General features: G+C 37.8%; 1 protein-coding gene and 1 non-coding gene across 11 annotated transcripts in view; both read left to right on the top strand.

Annotated features, from left to right (window-relative positions):
* Window positions 1–26,816, top strand: part of LOC131165444 (pullulanase 1, chloroplastic) — a 153,247-nt gene that overhangs the window by 21,583 nt on the left and 104,848 nt on the right. For 5 of the 10 annotated variants that reach the window (XM_058123271.1, XM_058123275.1, XM_058123278.1 and 2 more), the window contains exons 10-13: window positions 22,268–22,367; window positions 22,579–22,672; window positions 22,799–22,894; window positions 23,082–23,222. In XM_058123271.1, the coding sequence (XP_057979254.1) occupies window positions 22,268–22,367; window positions 22,579–22,672; window positions 22,799–22,894; window positions 23,082–23,222 (431 nt within the window). The remainder of the gene's footprint in view (window positions 1–22,267; window positions 22,368–22,578; window positions 22,673–22,798; window positions 22,895–23,081; window positions 23,223–26,816) is intronic. The other 5 variants (XM_058123273.1, XM_058123277.1, XM_058123279.1 and 2 more) reach the window with 1 other exon arrangement.
* On the top strand, window positions 17,748–17,855 carry LOC131167163 (small nucleolar RNA R71). Its single transcript, XR_009140022.1, has one exon. It is a non-coding gene; the product is annotated as a small nucleolar RNA R71 (small nucleolar RNA).

The following is a 26,816-nucleotide window of genomic DNA, read 5'->3' on the forward strand; positions in this document are numbered from 1 at the left end:
TCAATGGGTTCGATCGGCCGAGCAATGGGCTAGTTGGCTGACCTAGGGCGATTTTCTTTTCTTCGTGAGTTCGGTCGGTTGGCCAAATGACCGGTCGACTGAGCCTTGAAGGTCGGTCGGCTGAGACTATTTTGATCTTAAAGGTCGGTCGGCCGGGGAATGTAGAAAAGCCAAGTTTTGAGGTCAGTCAATTGTGGAAGCTAAGTTCAAAAAATGGTTGGTCAACCGAGCTTAGTCAAATTTTGACTTTTGGCCCAAGGTGTGGTCTGTCGACTGAGGCACTTTGAACGTGCATGGGACGGTCGACCAAGGTCAGTGAAAAACATAAGGTTGGCCAAATTTTTGACCCTAAATGATTTAAAAACCTTGTATAGCTTTAGCTTTTTATGAAAAAGGTTTTTCATGAAAGTGTTGGGTGCCCTAAGGTCAGTCTATGGTTCGTCCTGAGCATTAAATCATGTCATGCAGAGATATGCATTATTACAGACCAAATAATAAAAACTAAAATGCATTACAAATGAAATAGTAAATGCCTTCTCCTTTGCTCCTTTGACTTCATGGAATGCGCCTGATTGTGATCTTTACGTCCTTTATGGCTTCAATGTGTGTGTTGAATACTTGAATTATGTACCTGTTCACAAGTTAAGTATACACATAAGATGCTTGTGCTTTGTTAGCATCAAAATAGGGATCGGACTCAAAAAGTCAACATGAGATTTTTCATAAACTGACTCACGACCATTACTGCAAAAGATATGTTAGGTCTAGTGACAGGTAGATCAACTTGCCAACCAAATGGCTATATTGACACTTGTCTTCAAATGCTGGTTCAACATCCCTAAACAACTTCATGTTAGGATCCATCGGAGTATTTGGTTGGTCAACTCCTAGCAAACTAGTCTCACATAGAAAGTCCAAGGTATATTTTTGCTGAGATGAACTCAACCCTTCCCTACACATTACAATCTCAATACCAGGAAAGTAACGAAGAGTACCTAAATCCTTGATTTGAAATTTAGCTTGAATCCATTGTTTTACATCTTCAATCCCACTTTGGTCATTGCCATTGCTGATTGTATCATCAACTTAAATTGCTAGAAGTACCATGCATGTCTTTGTTTTGTGGGCAATGACCGAATGATCAGAATAGCATTGGATGAAACCAAGTGTGGACACCACCATATTAAATTTGTCAAACTAGGCTCAAGGAGTTTGTTTAAGACCTTAAATAGCCTTACGCAACCTACATACTTTACCATCCTCCCCCTAAGCAACATACTTAGGAGGTTGCTCCATGTATACCTGTTCTTGCAAATTTCCGTATCTTATTCTTCACATCCAATTGCTATAAGGGCCAATCAAAATTAGCTGCCAACGAGATCAGCGAACAAACATAATTTATTCGAGCAACAGGAGAGGTGGTCTCAAAAGCTTTATGAGATTTTGTTAGTTGACTAATTGATAATAGGTTCAATGGAAATTTAGGCACATATAAGATAAACAGGCATAAAAGGAAAGGAGAGAATATTGGCACAACTGTAAACCAATGTCACTGAACCATCAGCAAGAGTAACCTAAGAATGTAAAATAGTGGTTTCAAGGACTGAAATAAATTATGATTACTTGTCATATGGGAGGAGGCACGAGAATCCATAACCCAAGGTGTAGAGGATGAAGAGGCAAAGAAGCCTGGCTGTACTTGGAAGGGCCACATTAGAATTAGATGTAGAAGAATGAGTTTGAGTTGTTGAACCATGCATACAAGATTGTTATACTCTTTTCGGGACGTGATGGTACTCAACTCCCTAGTAGGATGGCTAGGTGCACTTGAACATTCAACAAAGGTGTCACCCTCAACAATAGGCTTATTAATCCAAGTTTGTTTCCCGTGGAGATTCCAACAGTGATCAATGGTATGGTTTTGCTTGCCACAATGTGTGCAAATCCGAGAATTGTCATGATGGGCTCCTCATTCATATCTCCACTACCTTTGCCTACCAAATCTTGCCCTCATCCTCCAACACACCCCTTACTACGGTTGGAGGTGGTACTAATCATGGTCGAACTATTGCAGGAAGAAACTTGAGGAGAAGATTGAGAGTTGTCTTTGGTGATTTGTTGGATTCTAGTGTATGCTTCATTCGTGGATGGTATGGATTCATGGGCAAGAATCTAATTATATATGGATTGAAGCTCAAAACTCAACCCAAATAAAAACTTAGCAGCTGAAAATTCTTCCCTTTGCCTCTTAGTCATCTCAATGTCAGAACTTACTGGATGATAGATGTTTAGTTCCTCCCGCATATCCTTCAAAGTGATATAATACTCACTTATGGACCTACCTTCTTGGTCATATTTGTAAAACTTCTCATATAGGTAAAAAATATCAGTTTGATTTTTATCTAGAGAAGCTTTCACGAAGATCTTCCCATACAGTTGTGGTTGTTCCATGAAACATTGTGCTCGTAGCAATTCAAGACTCCATGCTATTCCACAACCACACAATCAATATATCATTTTCTTTCATCCAATATTCATAATCGTTGGAGTCTGGAGATAGAGGATGTCATGTCCCTATTTTTGGCTTGTGATTGGCCATGACTCCATCTAAAATCCATGGAGCCACTAGGCCTAGGCAAGAATTTTTTTGGTGAACCATCATTTAAAAACAAATTTGAAACCATTTAAGAGTGTGTATTTGTTGAAAGCACAAGATACATACATATATTTCATAAAGTAGCTAAAATCATTTTATTTTCCGTGACAAGATCTTTACATTGGGTCGTACGCCTGTACTTTACGTACAACATTTTTCACACTTCCTAGTCTACATGCATAACCACCAACCAACTACTTGCTTAGTATCCAAACCATCTTCTTGCCAACCTGTAATACATGTCAAAAATGGCAATCTTTTGGAGAACATAATAAGTGGGGCTCTCCTTCAGTTTAAACTTGAAATTGTTAAGGAATAGGGTGAGCAACCATGGGCTCAGTAGACATTCATAATTCCGCCTTATTCAAATAAGGATTTCAGCACTGTAAATATGATTTATTTTATGCATACATATTTATAAGGTGCATGAGTACACTCCTTACTCTAAGCAATCTCTTCATCTAAAATTACCATCACAAAATGTCCAAATAGCGTGCATTTGAACACTCTTTTAACTAAGCACACATATTATCTCAAAGAAGTGTCAAAAATTCCAGCTTGGCCAACTATTGCTTAATGCGGAAATACCAACAAGTGCCAATTTCAGCTTGGCCAACCACTGCTCAATGCGGGAATGTCCTCCAGAGGTTTAGGTCCTTTCACCCAAGGGAGGCGCCATCCATACTTGCTCATATATCATGAAATCACAACCACAAACCATACACAAAGTGCTAGCTATTTGAAATTATAGCTATTCAATAGATAAACACACGCTATGTCATAGCAAGTAAACCATCATCCTTATGAGTTGAATATCTATCACATGAAAATTTCTCAACCAAACAAAATATCCAGCTATGTTAACCAAAGGGTAATTAGAAATAACAAGTTTTAAATCTTTCTAACTAGTGATTCAATTCCACGCAAGATTCTACCTCTATTTCCTTTGAATACCCAAAATTCCTAGGTGAATAAAAGAAAATTAAGAAAACCTCATTGATTTTCAGATTCTTCAAACTTAGTTTAAGTTTCCCTCCGAATTGTTCTGTATGTTCTCCTGATTTTCTCTTAATTTACCTGATTTTCTATAGAGTTATCTCTCTCTCTCTCTCTCTCTCTCTCTCTCTCTCTCTCTCTCTCTCTCTCTCTAGTGTTTGCAGCAAGAGTTTTTTGGTATTTTTGGTGTTGGGGCTGCTCTGCAGGACTTGAAATGTCAAGACAGCAGCTACTTGATGCCAGCTGCTTGTCAAGTGTCTCCTTCTAGGCTGGAAACATGGCAGGACTGCAGCAGCTGGTGGTGACAAGGGTCCTGCTGTGCTGCCATCTGTGTGCTAATTGTTGGCTGCTGGTTTGTTGTGCTGTTAGGTGTCACACCTGGTTTCAGCATGCCCTATCTTTTTTTTTTCTCCCCAGCTCTTATGCTATTTATGTTTTAGCATGTGCCTCATGATTTCCTTTCATCTAAGCCCCCCTCCCACTAATAAATCGAATGCAATTTCCAATATTATTTAAGTTAGTTAATGAATAACATGTTTAGTACGAACTTGTTTAATGCAAAACAAAGCAAAGTCATGCTAATTTAAAGTAGTTTAAATTTACCGAGGGCTAAAAGGTATGGTTATCACAGGCCATGCCTGATGTCGTTCCCTTAACCACCTGAGACCACAACAGGTAGTTGGAGTATGAGAGTATCCAACCAATACGATGGCTGTAATCTGTACGTTAACTGTATCATCTGAAGCTCTCTCTGTAGAGGCGATCACAACCACCTGCTATACACTACAATCAGTGCATGCCAGTAATGGAAATGAATAACACTGATAATCAGGCAGCACACACCAGCACAATGGGCACTGAATAAGCTACATGGTAGCCAGCATCTGCAGCAATTGGTGCTGGCAGCAACTTGAAGGAAGTACAAAGTCATTGAACACCAATCAAATCCACCAGCAACTGAAACAACTCAAACAAGATTGTGAGCAAGTATGAAATGTAAAACTTGAACAGCTTCATTGTGCCAACAGCAGCCAGAACAGCAGAACAGTGCAGGCAGTATACCTGAAACAGAGCCAACTGCTTCACATAAGCCAGCCACTGCAAAAATATAGCATTCTCTCTAGGATGCTCCACAGCCAAACCACAATGAAAAAGGGACCTTAAGTGACTCTCCAACTTAACAGAAAGTTTAATTAGGGAAGATAAGAGAAAAAACAAAAACAGAGTATCGAAAGAAACAGCTGTGATAAATCAGATTTAGAAAATGTTCTGACACCATGTTTAAAATGTTAGAGATGGAGGAGAGAAGAAGAAGAGAAGAAAAGAAGAAGAAAGCAAGAGAAAGGAGGAGGTGGCAGTTTCCTGGAGATGTATGTACAGCTCCAGGTCTGCCCTCTTATACATTAAAATAATAATAGTCTCAAGGACAAAAATACCCCCACTCACACAACCTAATTGCTGAAATAATCTATTCTTTTCTGACAAAGGAGTATTCAACTGAATGCCCTCTTCACTTGTACGTTGTGCCTCAGAGGTCCGATGGAATGGGCCTGAGATGAAGAGACAGTCCATTGTGGCCCGATAAAACTCCTGTGTCAGAGAACCTAGAAGCCTGTAAAATTTCCATGAAAGGCCCTTCAAAATCAGTTGGGCTTATGTTGCCATTTACATTTTGCAGATGGGACACATCAATCTTAAAAGCCCCAACTTATTTCCCAATAAACGGCCAAATGAATTGTAATGTTAAGAACCACTGATCCAAGCCATTCAAAGCCCACCCTACTCTCAGCTGCACACAATATTGCCCCCTTCCCCTCACAAACTCTAGTTTCACCAGAACCTTTCAGACCACCGGCTGCCGCCACTCTGATGCTTACCGATGGGGACTTAACCTACATTGTGATCTGCCCTTTTCTGCCTCTGAACTACTGGAAAGAACCTCCTTCCAGCTCTGGTAATCATGGATCCCTGGAGGTTGCGCCACAACTTTACACGTCTCCTTCAATTCTACAACTTCTTGTAGCTCTTGTAAGAATCATCGCCACCTTTCCCCTTCCATGCCTCCTGGAATCAAGATCGTGATATACATTGTTGGCCCTCACAACCTAACAACTTGAGCTTTTAGGTCAAAAAGTGGTTGCTTAACATGGTATTAGAGCTATGGTTGCGAGAGGTTCTAGTTTTGTTGCCTGCATTTATTGTTTGTTTGTTAAGGATTATCTTATTCCTTATATTGGGTACTGTTTATTGTTTGTTTGTCTCTCCACATGCAATCGGGCTACACATGCAGGAGCGTGTTAAGGCTTGATATACATTGTTGGCCCACAGACTAATAGCATAAAGTTTTAGGTAAAGTAGTTGCTTAACATAACCCTTGCCATCCGATTGGAGACTCAGCTCCAGAAAAAAAAGCCGTTCTGATTTGAGTTAATTGCTGTCCATATCTGTATCTTCCCAAACTTCCTGTAAAAAATGACCTGCTCCAATCTTGATAAAAATGAGAGCAAACACTTGCATACCTGTCTAGCAGCCGATAAGGTGACTCTTATCCACTGGCTGCGATTCTGAGATTTTTACTTGAGTCGAAAAAATCCCCCTAACCCAACCTTTTTCAATTGAGTATTGAAAGTTTTTCTTTCAATCTCTATCGATTTGTGAAAGTTCTCTTCCACTGAGTTGTGGAATCTCTCTTCCTTGCCTAGATTTGAACAAATTAATTGACATGAACCAATAGATCTTAGAGGAGAGAGTGAGAATGAGGGCAAAGGCAAGAGCAAGTTATTTTAGTTAGAGGAGGGAAAGAAACATTTTAGGTTTTTCATGCAATGTCAAGCACACAAAAGTTTCAAGAGGATTCATTTTAGATTGAACCATTTCGTCTATGAAAGTGAAATAGATTGGTGCGTAGGTTTTCAGTGTTAGAATTTTAATAATGGAGTTTTGGAAGATTTCATCTTCTTTTTTTTCACTCTCTTCTTTATTCTATCCTTCATTTTAGGTACCAATGAAGAAATTCTGAGGAAAGAAAATAAATATTTTAAGCTAATTTCCGCTCAAATGTTTTCTGGTGATGTAATTTAGAAAGGAAATTTGGCTATCAAAAAAAAGAAAAAAAAGAAAATTAATGTCAAAAATTAACAGGTCTGCATCCACTATGTTAATTTTTGTAGCTTATGCCATTTTGTCAAAGAAAGTGAAATAGACCCACACTTCAATTTTGCTAGTGTTAGAAATTTTCAAATCCTGAGTTTTGGGGGATTTTTTCTTCTTCATTTTCACCATCCTCTTTCTTTTCTCAGTCCTTCCTTTAATTTACAAATGAAGAAATTTAGTGAGAAAAAAAAGAAGAAGCAAACTTTGTGTAGAGAATGAGAATGAATCAATTGTATATTCAATTGTATATTCTTTACATACTCGGTTCTCTATTTAACTTGCACACAGAGAATAAAATATGGAAAAACAGAAGAGGACACAACTTGCAGTTGAGATGTGTGTAGTTTAGCTTTGGTGGGGGGTCTCAATTTATAGCCTCTGGCTTGTGGCAAGATCTTATGGTAGGTGGTGGTGGTGGGTCACACACCATGGTAGGTGGCCGTCATTCACCAACCGTGGCCGTCGTTTACACTGCTGGCCGTCATTCCACACTCCCCTGCAAGTTGGATAATAGATTTTGACCATATCCAACTTGTATGTGAAATCATGAAAACTTTGTCGAGGTAGTCCTTTGGTGAAGATGTCGGCTGTTTGTTCTTCGGTAGGAACATAAGTCATGCAAATGGTTCCTTCTTCAACCTTTTCCTTGATAAAGTGTTTGTTCGCTTCTACATGTTTGATCCTGTCATGCTGGACTGGATTGAGAGAGATGTTAATGGCTGCTTTGTTATGACAGTAGAGTTTGATAGGGAACTTTATCGTGACATGCAACTCCTCCAGGAGTTTCCGTAACCACAATCCTTCATATAGCCCTTGCGCCACTGCTCTAAACTCTGCTGCAGCACTACTTCTAGCCACAACGTTCTGTTTTTTGCTTCTTTAAGTCACCAAGTTTCCCCATACAAAGGTGCAGTACCCAGAAGTGGACCTTCTGTCTTCTGCTGATCCTGCCCAATCAACATCTGTGAAGAATTCTATTTCTTTGCTTTCACATATTTTGAAGAATAGTCCTTTGCCCGGAGATCCCTTGAGATATCTAAGAATCCTGTACACTGCTTCTAGGTGACTTTCCCTTGGTGAATGCATGTATTGACTCACCACACTTACTGCAAATGCGATGTTAGGTCTAGTGTGTGATAAGTAAATTAGTTTGCCAACTAATCTTTGATATAACTTTCTCGTTCAACAGGTTATCCGATGTCTTCTCTTCTTTTTCCCGCTTCAATGGGGGTATCGCTTGGTTTTCACCCAAGCATGCCGGTTTCAGTTAGGAGGTCTAGGACATACTTCCTCTGAGAAACATTGATTCCATTCTTTGATCTAGAAACTTCCATCCCCAAAAAATGCCGCATTTGTCCCATATCTTTTACCTCAAACTCAGTGGTCAAGAATTTCTTCAATCTGTCCATCTCTGTTGTGTTGTCTCCAGTTAGGATGATGTCATCGACATATACAATCAAAATTGTATTCTTCCCATCTTTAGACTGTCGAAAGAACATAGTATGATCTGATTGTCCTTGCTGATATCCTTGGATCCTAATCACCTTTGTAAATCCATCGAACCAGGCTCTTGGAGACTGTTTGAGTCCATACAAGGACTTTTTGAGTTTTCATACTCTGTTTTCTTCACCCCTTTTACAAAAGCTTAGTGGTATCGTCATGAAGACTTGTTCTTCTAGTTCGCCATTCAGAAAAGCATTCTTGATGTCAAGTTGCTGGAGTGGCCAATCCAAGTTGGCTGCCAAGACTAGGAGAACTCGGACGGTATTCAGTTTTGCCACAGGTGCGAAAGTTTCTGTGTAGTCAATGTCATAGGTTTGAGTAAGCCCTTTTGCAACAAGGTGGGCTTTGTACCATTCCACTGTCTCATCAACTTTGTATTTCATAGTGAATACCCATTTGCAGCCCATTGGTTTCTTCCCTCCCGGTAGATTCATCACATCCCACGTTCCATTTTTTTCCAAGACCCGCATTTCCTCCATAATTGCCTCTCTCCATTCAGGGATCTCAAAGGTTTCCTAAATATTCTTTGGAAGTTTTATCCTATCAAGATTAGAGGTAAAAGTAAGACACCATGTAGACAAAGTATTGTAAGACATGAATTTGGAAATGGGATGGAGATTACATGACTGAGTTTGTTTTCTGAGAGCAATGGATAAATTGAGATCAGCCTGTGCAGGTTTATCAAAGGAGGACTCAAGTTTACGTGAAGACAGTACCTGATCAGGAGTGGATGAAGACTTATGGTTGCTTGGATTTATCATTGGTTCCGACTCTTTTGGTGCCTTAGGTATGAGATTCTTTGTGTCCTTTAATTTTGGCTTTCTTGAGTAGACAAGTATCTCCTTGTTATATTGTTTTCTTGCATCTCCCCCTGAATTCAAGTTTTCTTCTGTATTTGGCATATTAGAAGCACTTTTCAAGATAGGCTCAGTGTTTGGGACATGCTCAGGTTCAGTAATAAAGGTATTGAAGTCCAAAACTTGAGCTTCTTTACTACTCAAAGTCTCCCCTTGAAGTGAGGGCTTTTGGAAGTAAGGAGTAGTTTCAAAGAAAGTAACGTCAAGACTATCAAATACCCTTTTTGTTTCAGGATCATAACATTTGTACCCTTTTTTGGTAGGAGAATAGCCAAGAAAGACACACTTGAGGGCGCGTGGATCCAGTTTATGTTGATGATGTATATGGACAAAAGTAGTACAACCAAACACTTTGAGAGAGAGATTTGAGCTTAGACGAGAGTTTGGAAAAAAATGCTTGAAATTTTTGAAGAGGTGAGGCAAAAGAGAGAACTTGACTAGGCATTCTATTAATGAGATATGTAACTGTGAGAATGGCGTCACCCCAAAACATTTTTGGCATATTGGTAGTAAACAACAATGCACGAGCTGCTTCAAGGATATGCCTGTTTTTTCGTTCGGCAACCCCATTTTGTTGGGGGGTGTCGACATAGGAACTCTGATGAATTATTCCATGTTCTTGGAGATAATTTCCTGGAATACAATTAAAATATTTTGTGTTATTATCTGTACGCATAATTTGAATTTTTGTGTGAAATTGTGTTTGAATCATGGAATGAAATTTGATAAACACAGAATGCACTTCAGTTTTGTCTTTCAACAAGTATACCCAACAAATATGAGTGTGGTCATCAATAAAAGTAACAAACTATTTTGTGTGGGTACGATTGAGAGTGCTAGACGGGCCCCATACGTCACTGTGAATTATAGTAAATGGTGAGGTTGGTTTGTATTTGGACTTTGGGAAAGAAGTACGTTGGTGTTTTGCAATTTCACAAATCTCACATTGAAAATCAAATGATGTTTTATTTGAACAAATAGAAGGAAATAACTGTCTCAAATATTGGAAATTGGGATGACCCATTCTAAAATGCCATAACCAAATATCACTATCCTTAGGAGTAGATGCAGAATCACAGATAGCAATTTGACGTTGTTCACTCACATTAGCCTCCTCAAAGTAGTGGAGTCCCTCACACTCCTTAGCATTGCCAATCATCTTCCTCGATGATAGGTCCTCAAAAGCACAATGAGAGGGAAGAAATTTTGCAGAACAATTGGAATTCTTAGTTAACTGGCTAATGGATATTAAGTTGCAGGATAAATTAGGAACATGAAGAATGGACTCCAGTGTGATGGAGTCGAAGAGTCAGATATTTCCTTTGCTCGCGACAGACGAGAGTGATCCATTTGCAATTAAAACTTTTAAATTTCCAGCACGTGGTGAATATGATGAGAAAAGATAATAGGCATCGGTCATGTGGTCGGAGGCACCAGAATCAATAATCCAAGGAGTTTTGAATCTAGAGGTTATACTCTAGGCTTGCAAAAAATTACCTCTTTGGGCTAAAGAACCTGAAGAAATATTTGTGGAAGACTGACTCGAAGTTTGAAAGGTAGAGAACATCTTGCAGAGTTGTTCCAATTGCTCAGAGTTAAATCCACCGCTTGGATTGGAACTATTACTGCTTTTCTCCCCTTGATGTCTTTTGGGTTGATTATCAATCGTGGCTTGGTAGCCCTGATTTTTGTTGCCTTGCTGTGGCTTCTAGTCAAAAATCTGGGAAGCATTTTTAGCATTGGAGTATGTCTCATGCACCGCATCCCACATGTCCTTTGCTATCGGGAGAAACAGGTACGTTTTGCCAATGACTGGCTTCAAAGAGTATCAAGCATGATGTTATCAAGGAGTCCTCAGACCGCCATTTCTGGGATGCCACTGCATCGGTAGGAGGTGGTTGCTGAGTCTCGCCGGTAAGAAATCGAGCTTTCCCTTACTGTCCATAACGAGCTTGATTGACTGTGCCTCTTCTCTGTAATTCTTACCATTGAATTTTTCAACAGCAAGATGGAGTGGGGAATTCTCGAATATGCCGGCTGAGCCCATGGAGGAGGTTATCTCTGACTCTCCATCCTGGGTTGCCGACTAGCTGGACTCATGGCTGTCTCCTTTTTGGGCAGCCATGGATTGCTTAGGGTTTTAGAGTAACCCGAGCTCTGATACCATGTAGAGAATGAGAATGAATCAATTGTATATTGTGCATTCTTTACATACTCGGGTCCCTATTTAACATGTACACAGAGAATAAAATATTGAAAAACAGAAGAGGACACAACTTGCAATTGAGATGTGTGTAGTTTAGCTTCGGTGGGGGGTCTCAATTTATAGCCTCTAGCTTGTGGCAAGATCTCATGGTAGGTGATGGTGGTTCACCCACCATGGTAGGTGATGGTGGTTCACCCACCATGGTAGGTGACGGTGGTTCACCTACCATGGTAGGTGGCCGTCATTCACCAACCGTAGCTGTCATTCACACTGCTGGCTGTCATTCCACACTTTGACTCTAATTTTGGCTTATTATGTAATTTGGAAAATTTTGAGATCTCACCCAACTTGCACCACTTTTGCCATGAAGAGCTAGGTTCAAGTCCTTTGTTCTCACCACATTTCTTCATTCAATTTCTACGATCATAGTACTTTTGCCATGAAGAGTTAGGTTCAACTCCTTTATTCTCACCTTAAGATTATGTTTCATTAGCCGAATAGCTATTCTTAGGAATAAGATGAAATAGAATGAGAAATTTGGGAATAGAGGTAATAGTTATTCCTTTATATATTCCTTACTATTCCGTCCAACATGTAATAAAAAAAGAATAAACATTCCCACAGTGAAATTTGGGAATGATTAATCCTGTTCTATTCCTTGTAATGGATTTATTTCATGTTGTTATTTGCTTTATGTTAATAACGTATATATATATATATATATATATTTATTTATATACAAACTATCAAATTCTTTGCTAAAACTATTGTATTCCTAGGAATAGGTGTTCTGAGAACCAAGCATAATCTAAGCAGTTAATTAGTTTTCTTATTGGAGTGTTGGATTTATGTACACCTTGCACATTGTTCATTTTTTTTCCATTGGTTCATGTGCAAAAAAAATTTGATTGACATTGTGAATCAATACTTTTCTTGATATACAAAGCTTGCTTCCCCTGGCATGCTCAAGGAAACACCTTGAGGGAAGCGCTATGATGATCATCCTCCAAGGTGCATGTTTCATGTTTGAAGAGATACCATATGTTTTGAAGCATGGGACCAATGAAACTTTTTTTTTTTTTTTTTTTCTTTATAAGTAAATGAAACTTTATTGAAGAGGCATTAAGGGGATGCCAGCCCATGGTGCAGTAATTTGAGCACCCTGACTCGTTCTGAATTGTGCTTCCAAGTGTAGAAGTGTCAAGTTGTATCAAGGATAAGTCCAGGATCGTATTCCATAGGGACCACTGATTATCAAAGTATTTGTAAAAATTTAGTGAAAACCTGTTGATGTAAAATGCTATGTGAAACTTTTTTTGGATTTTTTATGTTTATGAAAACAGTAAACAAAATGGGAAGTACTTGAGAAAATTCTAAAATGAGATTGAACTTTTACCAAGATCCCAAAAATATAAATCCAATAATGCAGCAAAAACAAAACAGATTCACTGGAACAATTTATCAAACACTTGGGTTACGGGTTCAATGTCTTTTTGCTTCCACCATTTACTAATTTCCTCGGCTTTACTCCTCTTCTTGTTAATCCAATCAAGGCATTAATAAGATGAAATTTTCAAACTAGAGCTCGAGTAAATTTGCCATATCCAAACGGAACAAAATAAATACTCTCATTAAGCATCGATCGAATTTCATGTAAAAATTAATTGATGAAAATCCTAGATTAAATCAAGATTTTGTTGTGCCTAAAATCAACAATAAAACAAGAAATAAGAGCAAGCGATTTATCAATGATGCCTTCGATTTTCGGTTTTAGCCAAATAAAAGTTTAACGATAACATTGTAGGAAAACTAATAAATCATGGAAAGCAACCGACATTGAACCGCAACCCAAGTTGTAGAACTTAGCCACTCATGTTTGCAATCCAAAATTTTCGGATCAAATTAATTCCACAATAGCTCATTGCAACAATAAAATAAAAGACAACAAGGTAAAACAACAAATTACTTCAACCTTGAAGCATTTAAAATAACAAACTAAAAGACAAGAAATTAATTAATCTAATACCACTGAAATAACAAAGTGAAAATTAATATTTAAATCCAACATTAACTACTTAAGCAATGTATTTAAACAAACATTCAAGTAAAGAGACAAGATAAGAGAGAGTGAGAAAGAGAGTGAGAGAGAGAGAGAGAGAGAGAGAGTGATAAACCCAACAATAACTTTAAATATGAATGCTCAACGTAATAAATAACTCAAACTACACATTAATCTATCTGTTGAAAATGACAAAGAAAAATAAACAAGTGATTAAAACTACTTAATTAAAGAGAAGAAGAGAGAGAGAGAGAGAGAGAGGGAGAGAGAGAGAGAGAGAGAGAGAGAGAGAGAAAAGAGAGAGAGCAAGGAATGGCTGTGGAGTGAGGGATGCTCGGGTCTCCTCACTGCTGTGCACAGCGGCGCAGCTCCATAGGAACAAGAAAAGAAGACCCTCCAGCAAAACCCTAGTAAAGTAAACCTAGCCTCTTCTCATTAAATGCCCTAAAAAGAAAAACATTAAAAAAAAAAAACCAAAAAGCACCCGCAAGCCCTACGGGTCTAGCCCTCCTTAAAGTCCTCTCACGTGATCACATCCATGCAAGAACACGGCCAGCCTTCCATTTTTGAAGCCCAGCCCTGTTTTCTCTACTCTTCCACGCACACGGCCCATTGACATCTAATTGCATGTGCTTGTCGTTTGCATGGCTGCCAGCGCCCAGCTGCATGTGCCTAAGCTCTTCACGTGCATGCGGCCACAGTGCATGGCCCACAATTGCATGCATGGCCCTCTTCACACAGCCCACATCATTTTAATGCTCACGGCCTCTTAATGCACGACCCAGTTTCTAATTTGTTTTCTTCCCCTTTTTTCTCATTTCGTTTCTTCTTCGAATTTCTAAAAAGGTACTGCAGTAATTAAGTACAAAACTCGTAAATTTTACAACAAAGATAGAATAGAAATTAAAATATTGTGAATTGAGTCCAATGTTTAAATACTAAACATAATTAGGTATTTAATCAAAATTGTAACACTTAATTAATACATTTAAATACCTAATTACGCAACTTTAACGTGTAATCACACCTCCCAACTAACATTTTGCTAGTTTCTAGCAAATAATTTGAATGCAATCAGACCAGGAGAGTAGCAACTAAAATTCCAATACTTATGAAAATCACATGCCATGAAATATGCTTAATGAGCTTAGGAACACAGGGAACAGATTAACCCAAGTTAAGTATCAATTGAGAGACTTATACACCATTTAGTATACCAATCAAGGTACTGGAATGTAACAAAGCTCACGTGCATGAGAATAAGGCTAGAATTCCAAGATTGACTACCAATAGACATTAATGGTTTCAATCACAACAATTAGTCTAAAACAACCGTACGGTCTTACTCTAATTCAAAACCATTATATTAGTGGCTTTCACATTATTGCACTTTAAAAGGCACCCACATTTTTTGTTTAGTTAGGACCCCAGTAGTAGGTAACCGTTTCTAATGCATGAATGTACAATGGTGGCTTTCACGCTACTACACTTTAAAAGGTACCCACTTTTTTATTTAGTTAGGACCCTAGTAATAGGTAGCCCTTTCCAATATACAATTGTTTCCCTCTTTTTGATTTTTTTTTTTCTTTTATCTCTTTTTCTTCCTTTCTTTTTGCAATTGATCCCTGACTTGTTTCTCATTTTCATTTGCTTCAACTTTTTTTTTCTTTTTCTTTCTTTTCTAAGCCTAAGATATGGTTCATTAGAGTCCCAAACAACTAAAGTATACATCAACCAAAAATGATCTAAGGTAGTCTTTCTAAGTCTTCTGACCTGTGTAGTGTGTGTAACAAGACTTTCAACATTTTTCCCTTGGTTGAAACTAAGTGAAATGGATAAAGGTCTCTTTTGATTTAAATTCTGATTTGCACTATATCCTACATGTTCCATATCCTCAAAAAGGAAAAAAAAAATAATAATTTTGGCATGTAACGTTCACAAATAAGGAATTTAGCATGCTCTGAGCTCAATAATAGTACTTTCACAAGGTAGACCAACATAAGTTTAAAGCATGCAAACAACAAAGTAAATTCTCTTTCACCCCCCAACTAGATTGTAGCATTGTCCTCAATGATGCAGGAGAAATGAAGGAATTTACCCAAAGAGAGTAGTTACAAGTAAAACAAAACTACTATAAGACGAACAAGGAAGTAAAAGAAAAATTACAAGAAAGAGGAAAAAGAAGTACCTGAACAGCTTTGAAAAGAGTGCAATCCTAGGAAGTAAAATAAAAAAAATAACAACTGAAGAACAAAAGAAAACAATGAGAGAAATAGAAAAGTACCTGGGTAAAGAAGTAAAGGACAAAAAAAATAAAACTAAAAGAAAATGTACCTACAAACAAAATGAAACAAAATAATGCAAAATGAAATAAAGAAAAGTAAAACATCTCGGTATGTCTAGAGCGGGTGGAATTTCATCCGATGGTTGCTGGTTTATGGCTTTAAGTGGCTGGTCTCCAAATTTGAGTCCCCACAACGAGTTTGTTTTGTTACCTGCAACAGGATTTTCTAAAAGTATTAGATGAGTCAATATTCTCCAAGGTTTCAGACAAACCATGCTCCAATTGACTGTCTTTTTTAGACAAGAAAGGGTCTTTATCTAGTATGGCTTCCAAAAAGTTCATTTCTTGAAGTTCTTCCAGATTTTGGGGTTGCCTGCAAGTGTTAAACACATTTAGGTCTAATGTCATATTCCCAAAACTCAACTTTAAAACACCACTCCTACAATTAATTATGGCATTAGAAGTTGCTAAGAATTGTCATCCCAAAATCACAGGTGGTGAAGAATTTGCGTGGGATGACACTTTCATATCCAATACCACAAAATCCATAGGGTAATAAAATTTATATACTTGGACCAAGACATCCTCAACAATACCCTTAGGAAGTTTTATGGATCTTTCAGCAAGCTGCAAAGTGATTGAAGTGACTTTTATTTTCCCTAACCCCAATTGTTCATACACACTATAAGGTAGCAAATTGATCCCCGCACCTAAGTCTAGCAAGGCCTGCCCAATCTTAGAATTTCCAATGACACATGAAATAGTAGGTGACCTAGGATCCTTGTACTTAGGTGGTGTGTGATTTTGAATAATAGCATTAACTTGCTCAGTGAGGAAAGCCTTTTTCTGCACATTTAGTTTGTGTTTCACAGTGCATAAATCCTTTATAAACTTAGAATATGCAAGAATTTGTTTTATAGCATCAAGAAGTGGAATGTTGATCCTAACTTGCTTAAAAATTTCTAGGATTTTAGCATGCTGTTTATCCTCATGCAAAGAAAGCAAACGCTGTGGAAAAGGTGCAGGTATGGGACATGCATCATCATTTGAATTTAAATGGCTTGACTCACCACTATCTAGAGGATGGTTAGCCTTTTTACCTGAACTTCCTGTGCACTATGGGCATGGTCACCCAAAACCTTACCATTCGTCAAAATTGTAATAGCTTTCACTAATTTCACATTGCCCCCTTCACCCGTATGCTGAGATGATTGACTTTGCCCTTGTGGACTGGGGTTGAGCTCGGAGTTTTCCCTTCTCTTGATTACCTAGAGTAGTGGTTATTCTAGTGAGGGTCCCTCTGATGTCATTGATGGCCTAGGAGTTTTGGTTGTTGATCGTGCTCTGACTCTGCGTAAACTGTTGCAAGCTAACAGTTAACTACTGTATGGGGTCTTCCATTCCCCTTCTTTGCATTGGAGGAGGCTGATTTGCAAAATGAGAGTGACTCGAACTTTGGCTAGCTGCTGCATAAGAAGCATATTGACTTTGTCCCTGTGTAGATGACCTCACTTGGTCATTTTTCTAGCTGAAATTTGGATGACTTCTCCAACCTACATTGTAAGTATTAGAATAAGGTCCAAAAGAATTCTTAGAAACCATATGCACTAGGTTAGATTGATCAAGCAAAACCTCCTTAAAAGCAGGAATTGTTGGGCATGCATTAGTCACATGCCTTGGGTCCTCACATATGCTGCATTGTTCAGAAGATGATGGTAATACATGCATTTCATTTGCTTTCTTAAGCTCAGTGGAATCTAACCTTTTAGAAATCAATGCAAGCCTAGCATTAAAATCATCAGCTTCTTTCAGTTGATATTTACCACCCCCACTAACACATTTTTGCTTTTCAGATCTATCATACACATCAGAGACATCCCAATATTGGGCGTTTTCAGCCAAATAATCAAAATATTCAAAAGCTTCCTCGGGCCCTTTGTTGAAAAACTCACCATTGCACTTGGTTTCTACAAATTGCCTCATTTTTGGTTGCAACCCCTCATAGGGAAAAGCTAATGACCCTCCAATTCTCATATCCAAGGTGAGGACATGCATTTAAAAGGTCTTTGAAACGTTCCCAACAATGATAAAATGTTTCCACATCTTTTTGGAAAAAATTCATAATTTATCTTTTCAAGGCATTGGTTCTCTGCATGGGAAAAAAATTCTTTGAAAACTTGGTTTGCATTTCTTGCCAAGTCCCAATGGATCTTGGTCTTAAGGAATTCAACCAGGTCTTAGCCTTGTCTTTTAACGAAAATGGAAACAGTTATAATCTTATGACCTCTTCAGTGCATGTTCTGTCCATGAATGTGGAACACACTTCTTCAAACTCTTTGATATGCAAATAGGGGTTTTCCGATTCAATGCCATGAAAATGAGGTAGCAATGGAATCATCCCGGGTTTAAAATTAAAAACATTTGCATTCAAAGGTAGAATAATGCAAGATGGGGTGTTGGTCCTAACAGGCTGCAAGTATTCTTTGAGGGTCTTGTTAGGTTTCTCCCTATCATGATGTTCATTTTTAGCCATGATGCTATGAGTGTCAGATGATGATTCGAGTGAATCAAGTGAAACAGATGCACTCGATGATGAGATTGATGAGTCTGTCTTAACCAATTTAAATGTGTTATCTCTAGCCCAACCAAACATACAAACTCAGTATAAATGAAATAAAACAAAAGTAGATTACACAAAAGGAAAAATAAAAGTAAACAGGTTAAAGGAGAGGAAATAGATATCACCCAGGCTGTGAAGACGTTCATAGCTCTATAAACACCCTCTCTGTAATCAAAAATATACTCTGATGACACCAATTGGTCCCCAACAACGACGTCAAAAACTTGACTCATTCTGAATTGTGCTTCCAAGTGTAGAAGTGTCAAGTTGTATAAAGGATAAGTTCAGGATCGTAGTCCACAAAGATTACTGATTAGCAAAGTATTTGTAAAAAATTAGTGAAAACCTGTTGATGTAAAATACTATGTGAAACTTTTTTTGGATTTTTTATGTTTATGAAAACAGTAAACAAAATGGGAAGTACTTGAGAAAATGCTAAAATGAGATTGAACTTTTACCAAGATCCCAAAAATATAAATCTAATAACACAGCAAAAACAAAATAGATTCACTGAAACAATTTATCAAACACTTGGGTTACGGGTTCAATGTCTTTTTGCTTCCACCATTTACTAATTTCCTCAGCTTTATTCCTCTTCTTTGTTAATCCAATCAAGGCATTAATAAGATGAAAATTTCAAACTAGAACTCGAGTAAATCTGTCACATCCAGACGGAACAAAATAAATACTCTCATTAAGCATCGATCGAATTTCATGTAAAAATTAATTGATGAAAATCTTAGATTAAATCAAGATTTTGTTGTGCCTAACGTCAACAACAAAACAAGAAATAAGAGCAAGCTATTTATCAATGATGCCTTCAATTTTCGGTTTTAGCCAAATAAAAGTTTAACGATAACATCGTAGGAAAACTAATAAATCATGGAAAGCAACCGACATTGAACCGCAACCCAAGTTGTAGAACTTAGCCACTCATGTTTGCAATCCAAAATTTTTGGATCAAATTAATTCCATAATAGCTCATTGCAACAATAAAATAAAAGACAACAAGGTAAAACAACAAATTACTTCAACCTTGAAAATTAATTAATCTAATACCACTGAAATAACAAAGTGAAAATTAATATTTAAATCCAACATTAACTACTCAAGCAATGTATTTAAACAAACATTCAAGTAGAGAGAGAGAGAGAGAGAGAGAAATGAACCCAACAATAACTTTAAATATGAATGAATAACTCAAACTACACATTAATCTATCTATTGAAAATGACAAAGAAAAATAAACAAGTGAACAAAACTAGAGAGAGAGAGATGAGCCCAACAATAACTTTAAATATGAATGCTCAGCGTAATAAATAACTCAAACTACACATTAATCTATCTATTGAAAATGACAAAGAAAAATAAACAAGTGAACAAAACTACTTAATTAAAGAAAAGAAGAGAGAGAGAGAGAGAGAGAGAAAGAGAAGAGAGAGAGAGAGAGCAAGGAATGGCCGTGGAGTGAGGGATGCTTGGGTCTCCTCACTGCTGCGCACAGCGGCGCAGCTCCCCAGGAACAAGAAAAGAAGACCCTCCAGCAAAACCCTACTAAAGTAAACCCTAGCCTCTTCTCATTAAATGCCCTAAAAAGAAAAGCATTAAAAAAAAAAAAATCAAAAAGCACCCGCAAGCCCTACGGGTCTAGCCCTCCTTAAAGCCTTTCACGTGGTCACATCCGTGCAAGAACACGGCCAGCCTTCCTTTTTTTGAAGCCCAGCCCTGTTTTCTCTACTCTTCCATGCACACGGCCCATTGACATCTAATTGCATGTGCTTGTCGTTTGCATGGCTGCCAGCGGCCAGCTGCATGGGCCGAAGCTCTTCATGCGCATGCGACCACAGTGCACGGCCCACAATTGCATGCATGGCCCTCTTTACACAGCCCATATCATTTTAATGCTCATGGCCTTTCATGCACAACCCAGTTTCCAATTTGTTTTCTTTGGGCTTCACCCATTTTTTTTCTTTTTCGTTTCTCCTTCGAATTTCTAAAAAATTCGTGCAATAATTAAGTACAAAACTCGTAATTTTTACGACAAAGATAGAATAGAAATTCAAGTATTGTGAATTGAGTCCAATGTTTAAATTCTAAACATAATTAGGTATTTAATCAAAGTTGTAACACTTAATTAATACATTTAAATACCTAATTATGCAACTTTAACATGTAATCACACCCTGAAGGGTGTCACACAAATCAAAGCTTTATTAGTGACTTTTTTTATTTAGTTTTTTTAAGGAGATAGTGGTTTATGCTTGATTTTGTTGGATCTCATAAATCTATCGGAATGAAAATCACATTATCAGAAGTAATCTTAATTCTAGTATTTTGATCAGGGATCGGCTTAGGCTTTCATAAAAGCAGTTTGGGTGGAGGATTCTCATCAACTTACTAGATTAAGAAAGAGATAGAAAGAACTCTTTTCTATCTTTATATACAGAATTTGATCTTTATACGAAAAATGCAATGGCTGAATCGCTTGTGTTGCATGAACATATATTACTTTGAAGATTCTTTTTATTTTTTAAAATTTAAATTCAAAATTTAAGTTAGCTTATTTACCTTGAAACAAATGGGAGATGGTGGACTTGTCATCTTTGTTATCTTTATTGAATGGGAGTAAGCTTTCTTCAGGAAGTGATGTTTGTTCATGGTCTTTGCAGTCAGGATTGTATTCTTTTAAATCTTTTTGTTGAAATTTTGATTCATTTGTACTCTTCTTTCCCACTCTATTCTACCATTTGGAAGGCTAAGGTTGCCCCGAAAATAATGGTTTTCATTTGGTTGGTTGTGCTTAATAAGATATCACTAATAGCTTGTTTCAAATTAGGAGACCTTTGAAGAACTTTGAGACAGCTTCTCATCTTTTGCAATGTGAATTTGCTCGGAGGATGTGGAATATGCGTTTTGGCATTGTGGAAGAAAGCTGGGTATCTCCTCCTCAAGTGGAAGATTTTTTAGATATATCCTTTGTAGGCTTTGGCAGAAGGATGGAAAGGGCAGCTTTATGGAACTGTGGTTTTTTCGTAGTATTATGGGGATTATGGATGGAATGTAATACTTGGATATTTTCTGGGGAAAAAAATGAAATCAGATGCTGGTTTGGGAAAAAAAAGAAAAAGTACCTGGCCTCACTGTTGTGTGTCGGTTATGGATTTTTCAGAGGCAAGCTTCCAGGAGTTTCAAAGAAATTGGAGGAACACACTGACTTGATAATCTCTTTTCTCTATAGATTTTAATTGTCTAGTTTTGGAGGGTCCCAGTTTGTCTTGGGAGACTTGTCATTCTCCCTCTTGTAAATCCTTTATCTATTAATGAAACCTTCTTTGGTTATCAAAAAATGAAAAAAAAGTGAAACAAATGGGATCATGATGCTTGAAATACCTTGCATCATGCCTTTAATTTTTTGATAACCTGTCTTGGGGAAAGCCTAATGGCTTTGTAATAGATACATTTGTGGTAGGATGGAACTAATTTTGAATTTTTAAACTTGAGCTGACATGAAGCATCGATTTTGATAAATTAAAGATGCTGAACTTTGAAACATGACCCCTGGAGATAATTATGCCTCAATCTATGTCTGAGTCTAAAACTATTGCTAAATATTATTTATTATTTGCAATTTATATTAGATATACTATAATTGCTAAAGTACTTGTCCTCATGGAGGGATTGTAGGTAACTTGGCATTCTTCTTCTTCTTCTTCTTTTTGATTTATTTTTTTATATTAATATGAGGTTCTGAGTTCTGACTCTTCTAAAGACATTTGTGACTTGTTTTTCAGATGTCTACCAATCCTTCTGTTAAGTTGTATCTTTTTTTTGGAGCAGTCAATAGCTGATGATTATTTATTTTGGCACTTTGGATTTGATAACAACATGGCATTATTTGTGTACAGTGGCATTATTCCTATAAATGACATGAAGGTTTTACAGATACCCGAATGCTGGAAACATTTCCACCAGATTCGCCTGAGCAACAAAATCAAATCACTTCCATCCAAGATGAGGATGGGTATAACTGGGGGTAGGGCATTCTGTTGCTGAATATCTTTTTTTTATATTTTTTTTATTTTTAATTCTATAATTCTTTTGGCCTGGTGAATTTCCTTTAATGCTAGGACAAAATCAACTCTGCCTTTATTCCAGCTGTTGAATGCTGATTTAGTTAAACTTTATTAATTTTAAGTATGTTGTGGGTGCTAATTAGTTTTCAATTTGCTCCATTTCTAACAAAGGTACAATCCTGTTCTTTGGGGAACTCCTAAAGGAAGCTATGCAAGTAATGCAAATGGTCCGTGCCGTACGCTTGAGTTCAGGAAAATGGTGCAGGTGTGAGTTTTGTATGTATGTTAAATTTTAATTGATAAAACTCAACATTGTGTTTTATGTATCTTGTGATTCTGTGATTTTGACTGAACATATGAAATTTTCTTTATGACATTTTTCTATCTGCAGGCACTTAACCATATTGGCCTTTGCGTTGTGTTGGATGTTGTCTACAATCATTTGCATGGAAGTGGGCCTTTTGATGATAACTCCGTTCTTGATAAGGTTGCAATTTGATCACACTCTACCAGCTTATGCCTCTTCAAATAGTTGTGAATTCTTTTTGTGTCTATGAAACTAATTGAATATATGAGATCTATTAATATCATTTTTCCCAATATCTTTACTCACCTTTTTTTTTTTCTAATTCCTTTTCTCCCTGTGCACTCCTGTTTTGATATTCCCTCTGTAGATTGTTCCAGGTTATTATCTGCGAAGGAACACTGATGGTTTTATTGAGAACAGCTCATGTGTAAACAATACTGCTAGTGAGCATTTTATGGTTGAGCGGTTAATTGTTGATGATCTTTTATGCTGGGCAATTGATTATAAGGTGACTATTCGTGACAAAACATTGTTGATTATTAAAATGATTTTAAATACCTCAAGTGAAGCTTCATTAAATGCTAAATCACTGCTGAATTTCTGATTGCTATGATTCTCTATGTGCAAGTCTCATATAAAAAACCTAGGATTGCTGTTGATTGTTGGAATCTCTCTTCAGGATGGAGCCACTGGAAATGCATGCATATTGTTATAATAATTTTTCCTTTTTTGGCGGGGTGGGGGATTTAATCTTTATATCAATATAGAGAGAGATGAATTAACCTAGTGTCAAATCACAGTTTGCTAGTAATTTTAACGTAGTAAATTCATCATTTGCATTGCATGTGAGATTTTATAAATGATACTAATTAATTATGTCTATATTATTTAATTTATAGATTGAATATATTTCATTAAACAGTAGACCTAAGGTCATACTTAAACACAGAGCAAGAATTGATATTGCTTAAACATATGTCATTAGCATGTAACTCTTACAATGTTCTAGACTAAATTCTTATTAAAATAGAAATAGAGAGATTAATGCCTTGGAAATATTACTATAGTATGTCTGTCTTGCGCTCTCTTTCTCTCTCGGCTGATGCGAAATCCTACAAACCAGCTGCAGAGGCAACGGTGCCAGAGCTTCCGGCAGGGAAATCCTCTCTCTCTCTCTCTCTCTCTCTCTCTCTCTCTTTGCTGGGCGTTTAGGCCTATGATAAAGCAAGGATGCTTCATCTATCTCTTGTCAAGGGATGACGTTTCGTGTTGATGGCAAGAAATCCTTCATGGGTGCAAGTCCTTTGATCTGTGGCTAGAGAAACTTGGAGGAGAGTCAATTGTGATTATTTGCAAGAAGAATCAGATTCAGAATAAGTGGGTGAAATTGGTTATTGAAAGTGTGACCTCGATTTGTAATCATTTGAGTAGCTTCGTTTGCACTTTGCAGGAGAAGGTTTGGTCATTTTTAGTATTTGATGGCGATTAGACCAGCTTGAGCTGTAAATTTCTAGAAGTGGGTTGGATTTCTAGGGGTAAGGGTTATTTGATTTTTGTTCCTGGGGTCTGCAAGGGCTTAGCTGGATAATTTTTGTGGGTGAATTTCAAATGTTCTTAGGACAGCAGGCATTGAGGATCATAGAATTGAAGGAAATTCAACCTAAATGTTGGAACTTGGAAGGATGTTTTGATGGGGTCAAATGATTTGAGGAAGGATGACGAGTTGATCTGTGCTTCATGCAGTGAAAAAGTGGCTTCTTCTGGGGATCAGTTTCCCAAGGCAGTGGCAGAGATTAGCACATGTTTGGCTGCCTTGATGAGTAGAAGGGAGGTGGTGATATTGCTGGAGTTTTTAGGGTTAGCTGGCTTGCAAGGGAGAAGGGAGGAGAAGGGCTGTGTGGGTTCGGGCATGGGTGGGCCGCTGGCAACCAGCAATGGGCCATACAGGACTGGTTACTAAAAGATGTTTCAGGTGTATGGGTGATTCTGGACTTGGGCTGTGTACAAAATCTAACTTAAAAGGACCAAATATGGCGGATTTAGGGAACTTGGCCAGATTTTAGGCTTTCAAAAGAATCAGATATGTTTAAGGGCAGACCTAAGATATTTGAGTAAGTGATTAAATCAAGCCTAAAATACGAGTGAGCCTCTGATTCAAAAACTGCAAATGATCAGGGTGGTACCTCAGGCTTTGCAGAAAAATGGCAAATCAAAATTTTTCAAAAGAGGTTCTTTTGCAATCAGAGGAGGAGTAAGCTACATCCATAGTTGTCAAGTTGAGCTTCGAGTTGTGAATGGAAGGTCCAACTTTGGGAATTGAAAAATCGAGAATTGAATTGAATTGGAAGATTCAGTACAAACTGGTTGGGTGCCCATGCTACAGACGCAGCTCAACCTAAAACTTGTATTTAAAGTTGGAATTAAAAAGAAAAAATAGTAAGGAACGAAGACAAATAAGAGAAGGGCCCATACAAACTACCACAACCTGTCAACAAATCCAACTCTCTAACTCGACCTATAGTCAAGCTAGCAGCAGCAATACCACTTTTTCCCAAATTAATTTTAAGCCTAGAAACCCACTAAAAAATACGAAGTAGACTCAAAATATTCAAGTAAGATGAATTGTGATCACCTTAAAGGAACATAGTGTCATCAGCAAATTGAAGGTGAGAAACAGCCACCCCTTTCTTGGCATTCCTTGTTTGACTTGTTAGGGCTTGTTAATTATTCTGGGTTGTTTTTTCGTGCTTTTTCTGGGTTAACCCCGAGTGGAAAGGAGATGTCTTATTCTCCTGTTTGTACATTCTTAATCTATCAATGAATTTCTTTTGTTATATTAAAAAGCCCACCCCTTTTATCTCCACTTCCAAACCTTTCACGAAACCCTTATCCACCACCTTATCAACCATCATGCTTAAGATTATGATTGAGAAAATAATGAGATATTTCCTGTGGTGAGGGTAGGGGTCTTTAGGAGTCTTTTGGTGAGCTGGGAAGTTGTGTGTTGGTCTACACAAGAGGGTGGTTTGGTTCTTGGAAATTTGGTCTGTAAATACATGGCTCTCTTGGCCAATGGCTTTGGCCGTGCCCACTAGAGGATTCTTCCTTATGGCATAGAGTTGTTAAAGCTAGTTTGAACTACACGAGAATGGGTGGGATACAAATTTGGGATCTAGATGTCCTTTGGAAAGTCCAAGGAAAGCCATCTCTCAGATTTATCCCTTCTTTATTCCCCATACTAAATTCCTATTGCATAGGGGTTATAATATTTGTTTTTGAAAGACCCTTGGCTGGGGAATGTTGTTTGTCCACCTCTTTTCCTTGTCTCTTTCGTCTGAGCTAAGCGCAGAATGGTACCATTTCTTATTTTGTTGTTGACCTCGGTGGTGCTTTGCCTTGGGTTTCTTTGGAAGCGGATAGTTGGTCCTGGTCTTTGGATCCTTCGGGGGTATATTCTAGCAAATAATTTGGTGATTTTTTGACTAGTTCTGATTCCTCTTTTCCTCTCTACAAATCAATTTGGAAGGCCAAGCCCCCCCTCCTCCTCAAATCAGGGTTTTATATGGTTGGTTGCGCTTAATATAGTCAATACCAATAACTTGGTGCGGATTAGGAGACCTTTGAAGGCTTTCTCTCCGGATGTTTGTGTGCTTTGTATTAACTGTTCAGAATCTGCATCACTTCTTTTATACAATGCGATTTTTCTTGGAGGGTGTGGAATAAGTTATTTGGGTGTTTTTTTTTTTGTTAAGAGAATGTTGGGTCTCTCCGGAGACAGTGGAGGATTTTTTGGCAGTTTCTTCTGTCAATTTTGGTAGGAAAAAGAAAGGGGCAGCACTCTGGATGTGTGCTTTCTTTGCAGTATTTTGGGGGCTGTGGCTGGAACACGGTGCGCGTATTTTCTCAGGGAAGAAGTTGCCGTCTATGCTGGTTTGGGAGAAAGATTCAGTACATGGCTTCTCTTTGGTGTGTGGGTCATGAGAACCTTAAGGGGGTGAGCATTTTGGATTTTTAGGGGGATTGGCGATGTTTGTTTTGTTCATGGTTTTGAAAACCAAACCGGTGGCTCACCGGATCTGTCGGACTGGTCAAATCAGTGGCC

Source organism: Malania oleifera, chromosome 10, assembly GCF_029873635.1.
Source record: "Malania oleifera isolate guangnan ecotype guangnan chromosome 10, ASM2987363v1, whole genome shotgun sequence".
Lineage (NCBI taxonomy): Eukaryota > Viridiplantae > Streptophyta > Magnoliopsida > Santalales > Ximeniaceae > Malania > Malania oleifera.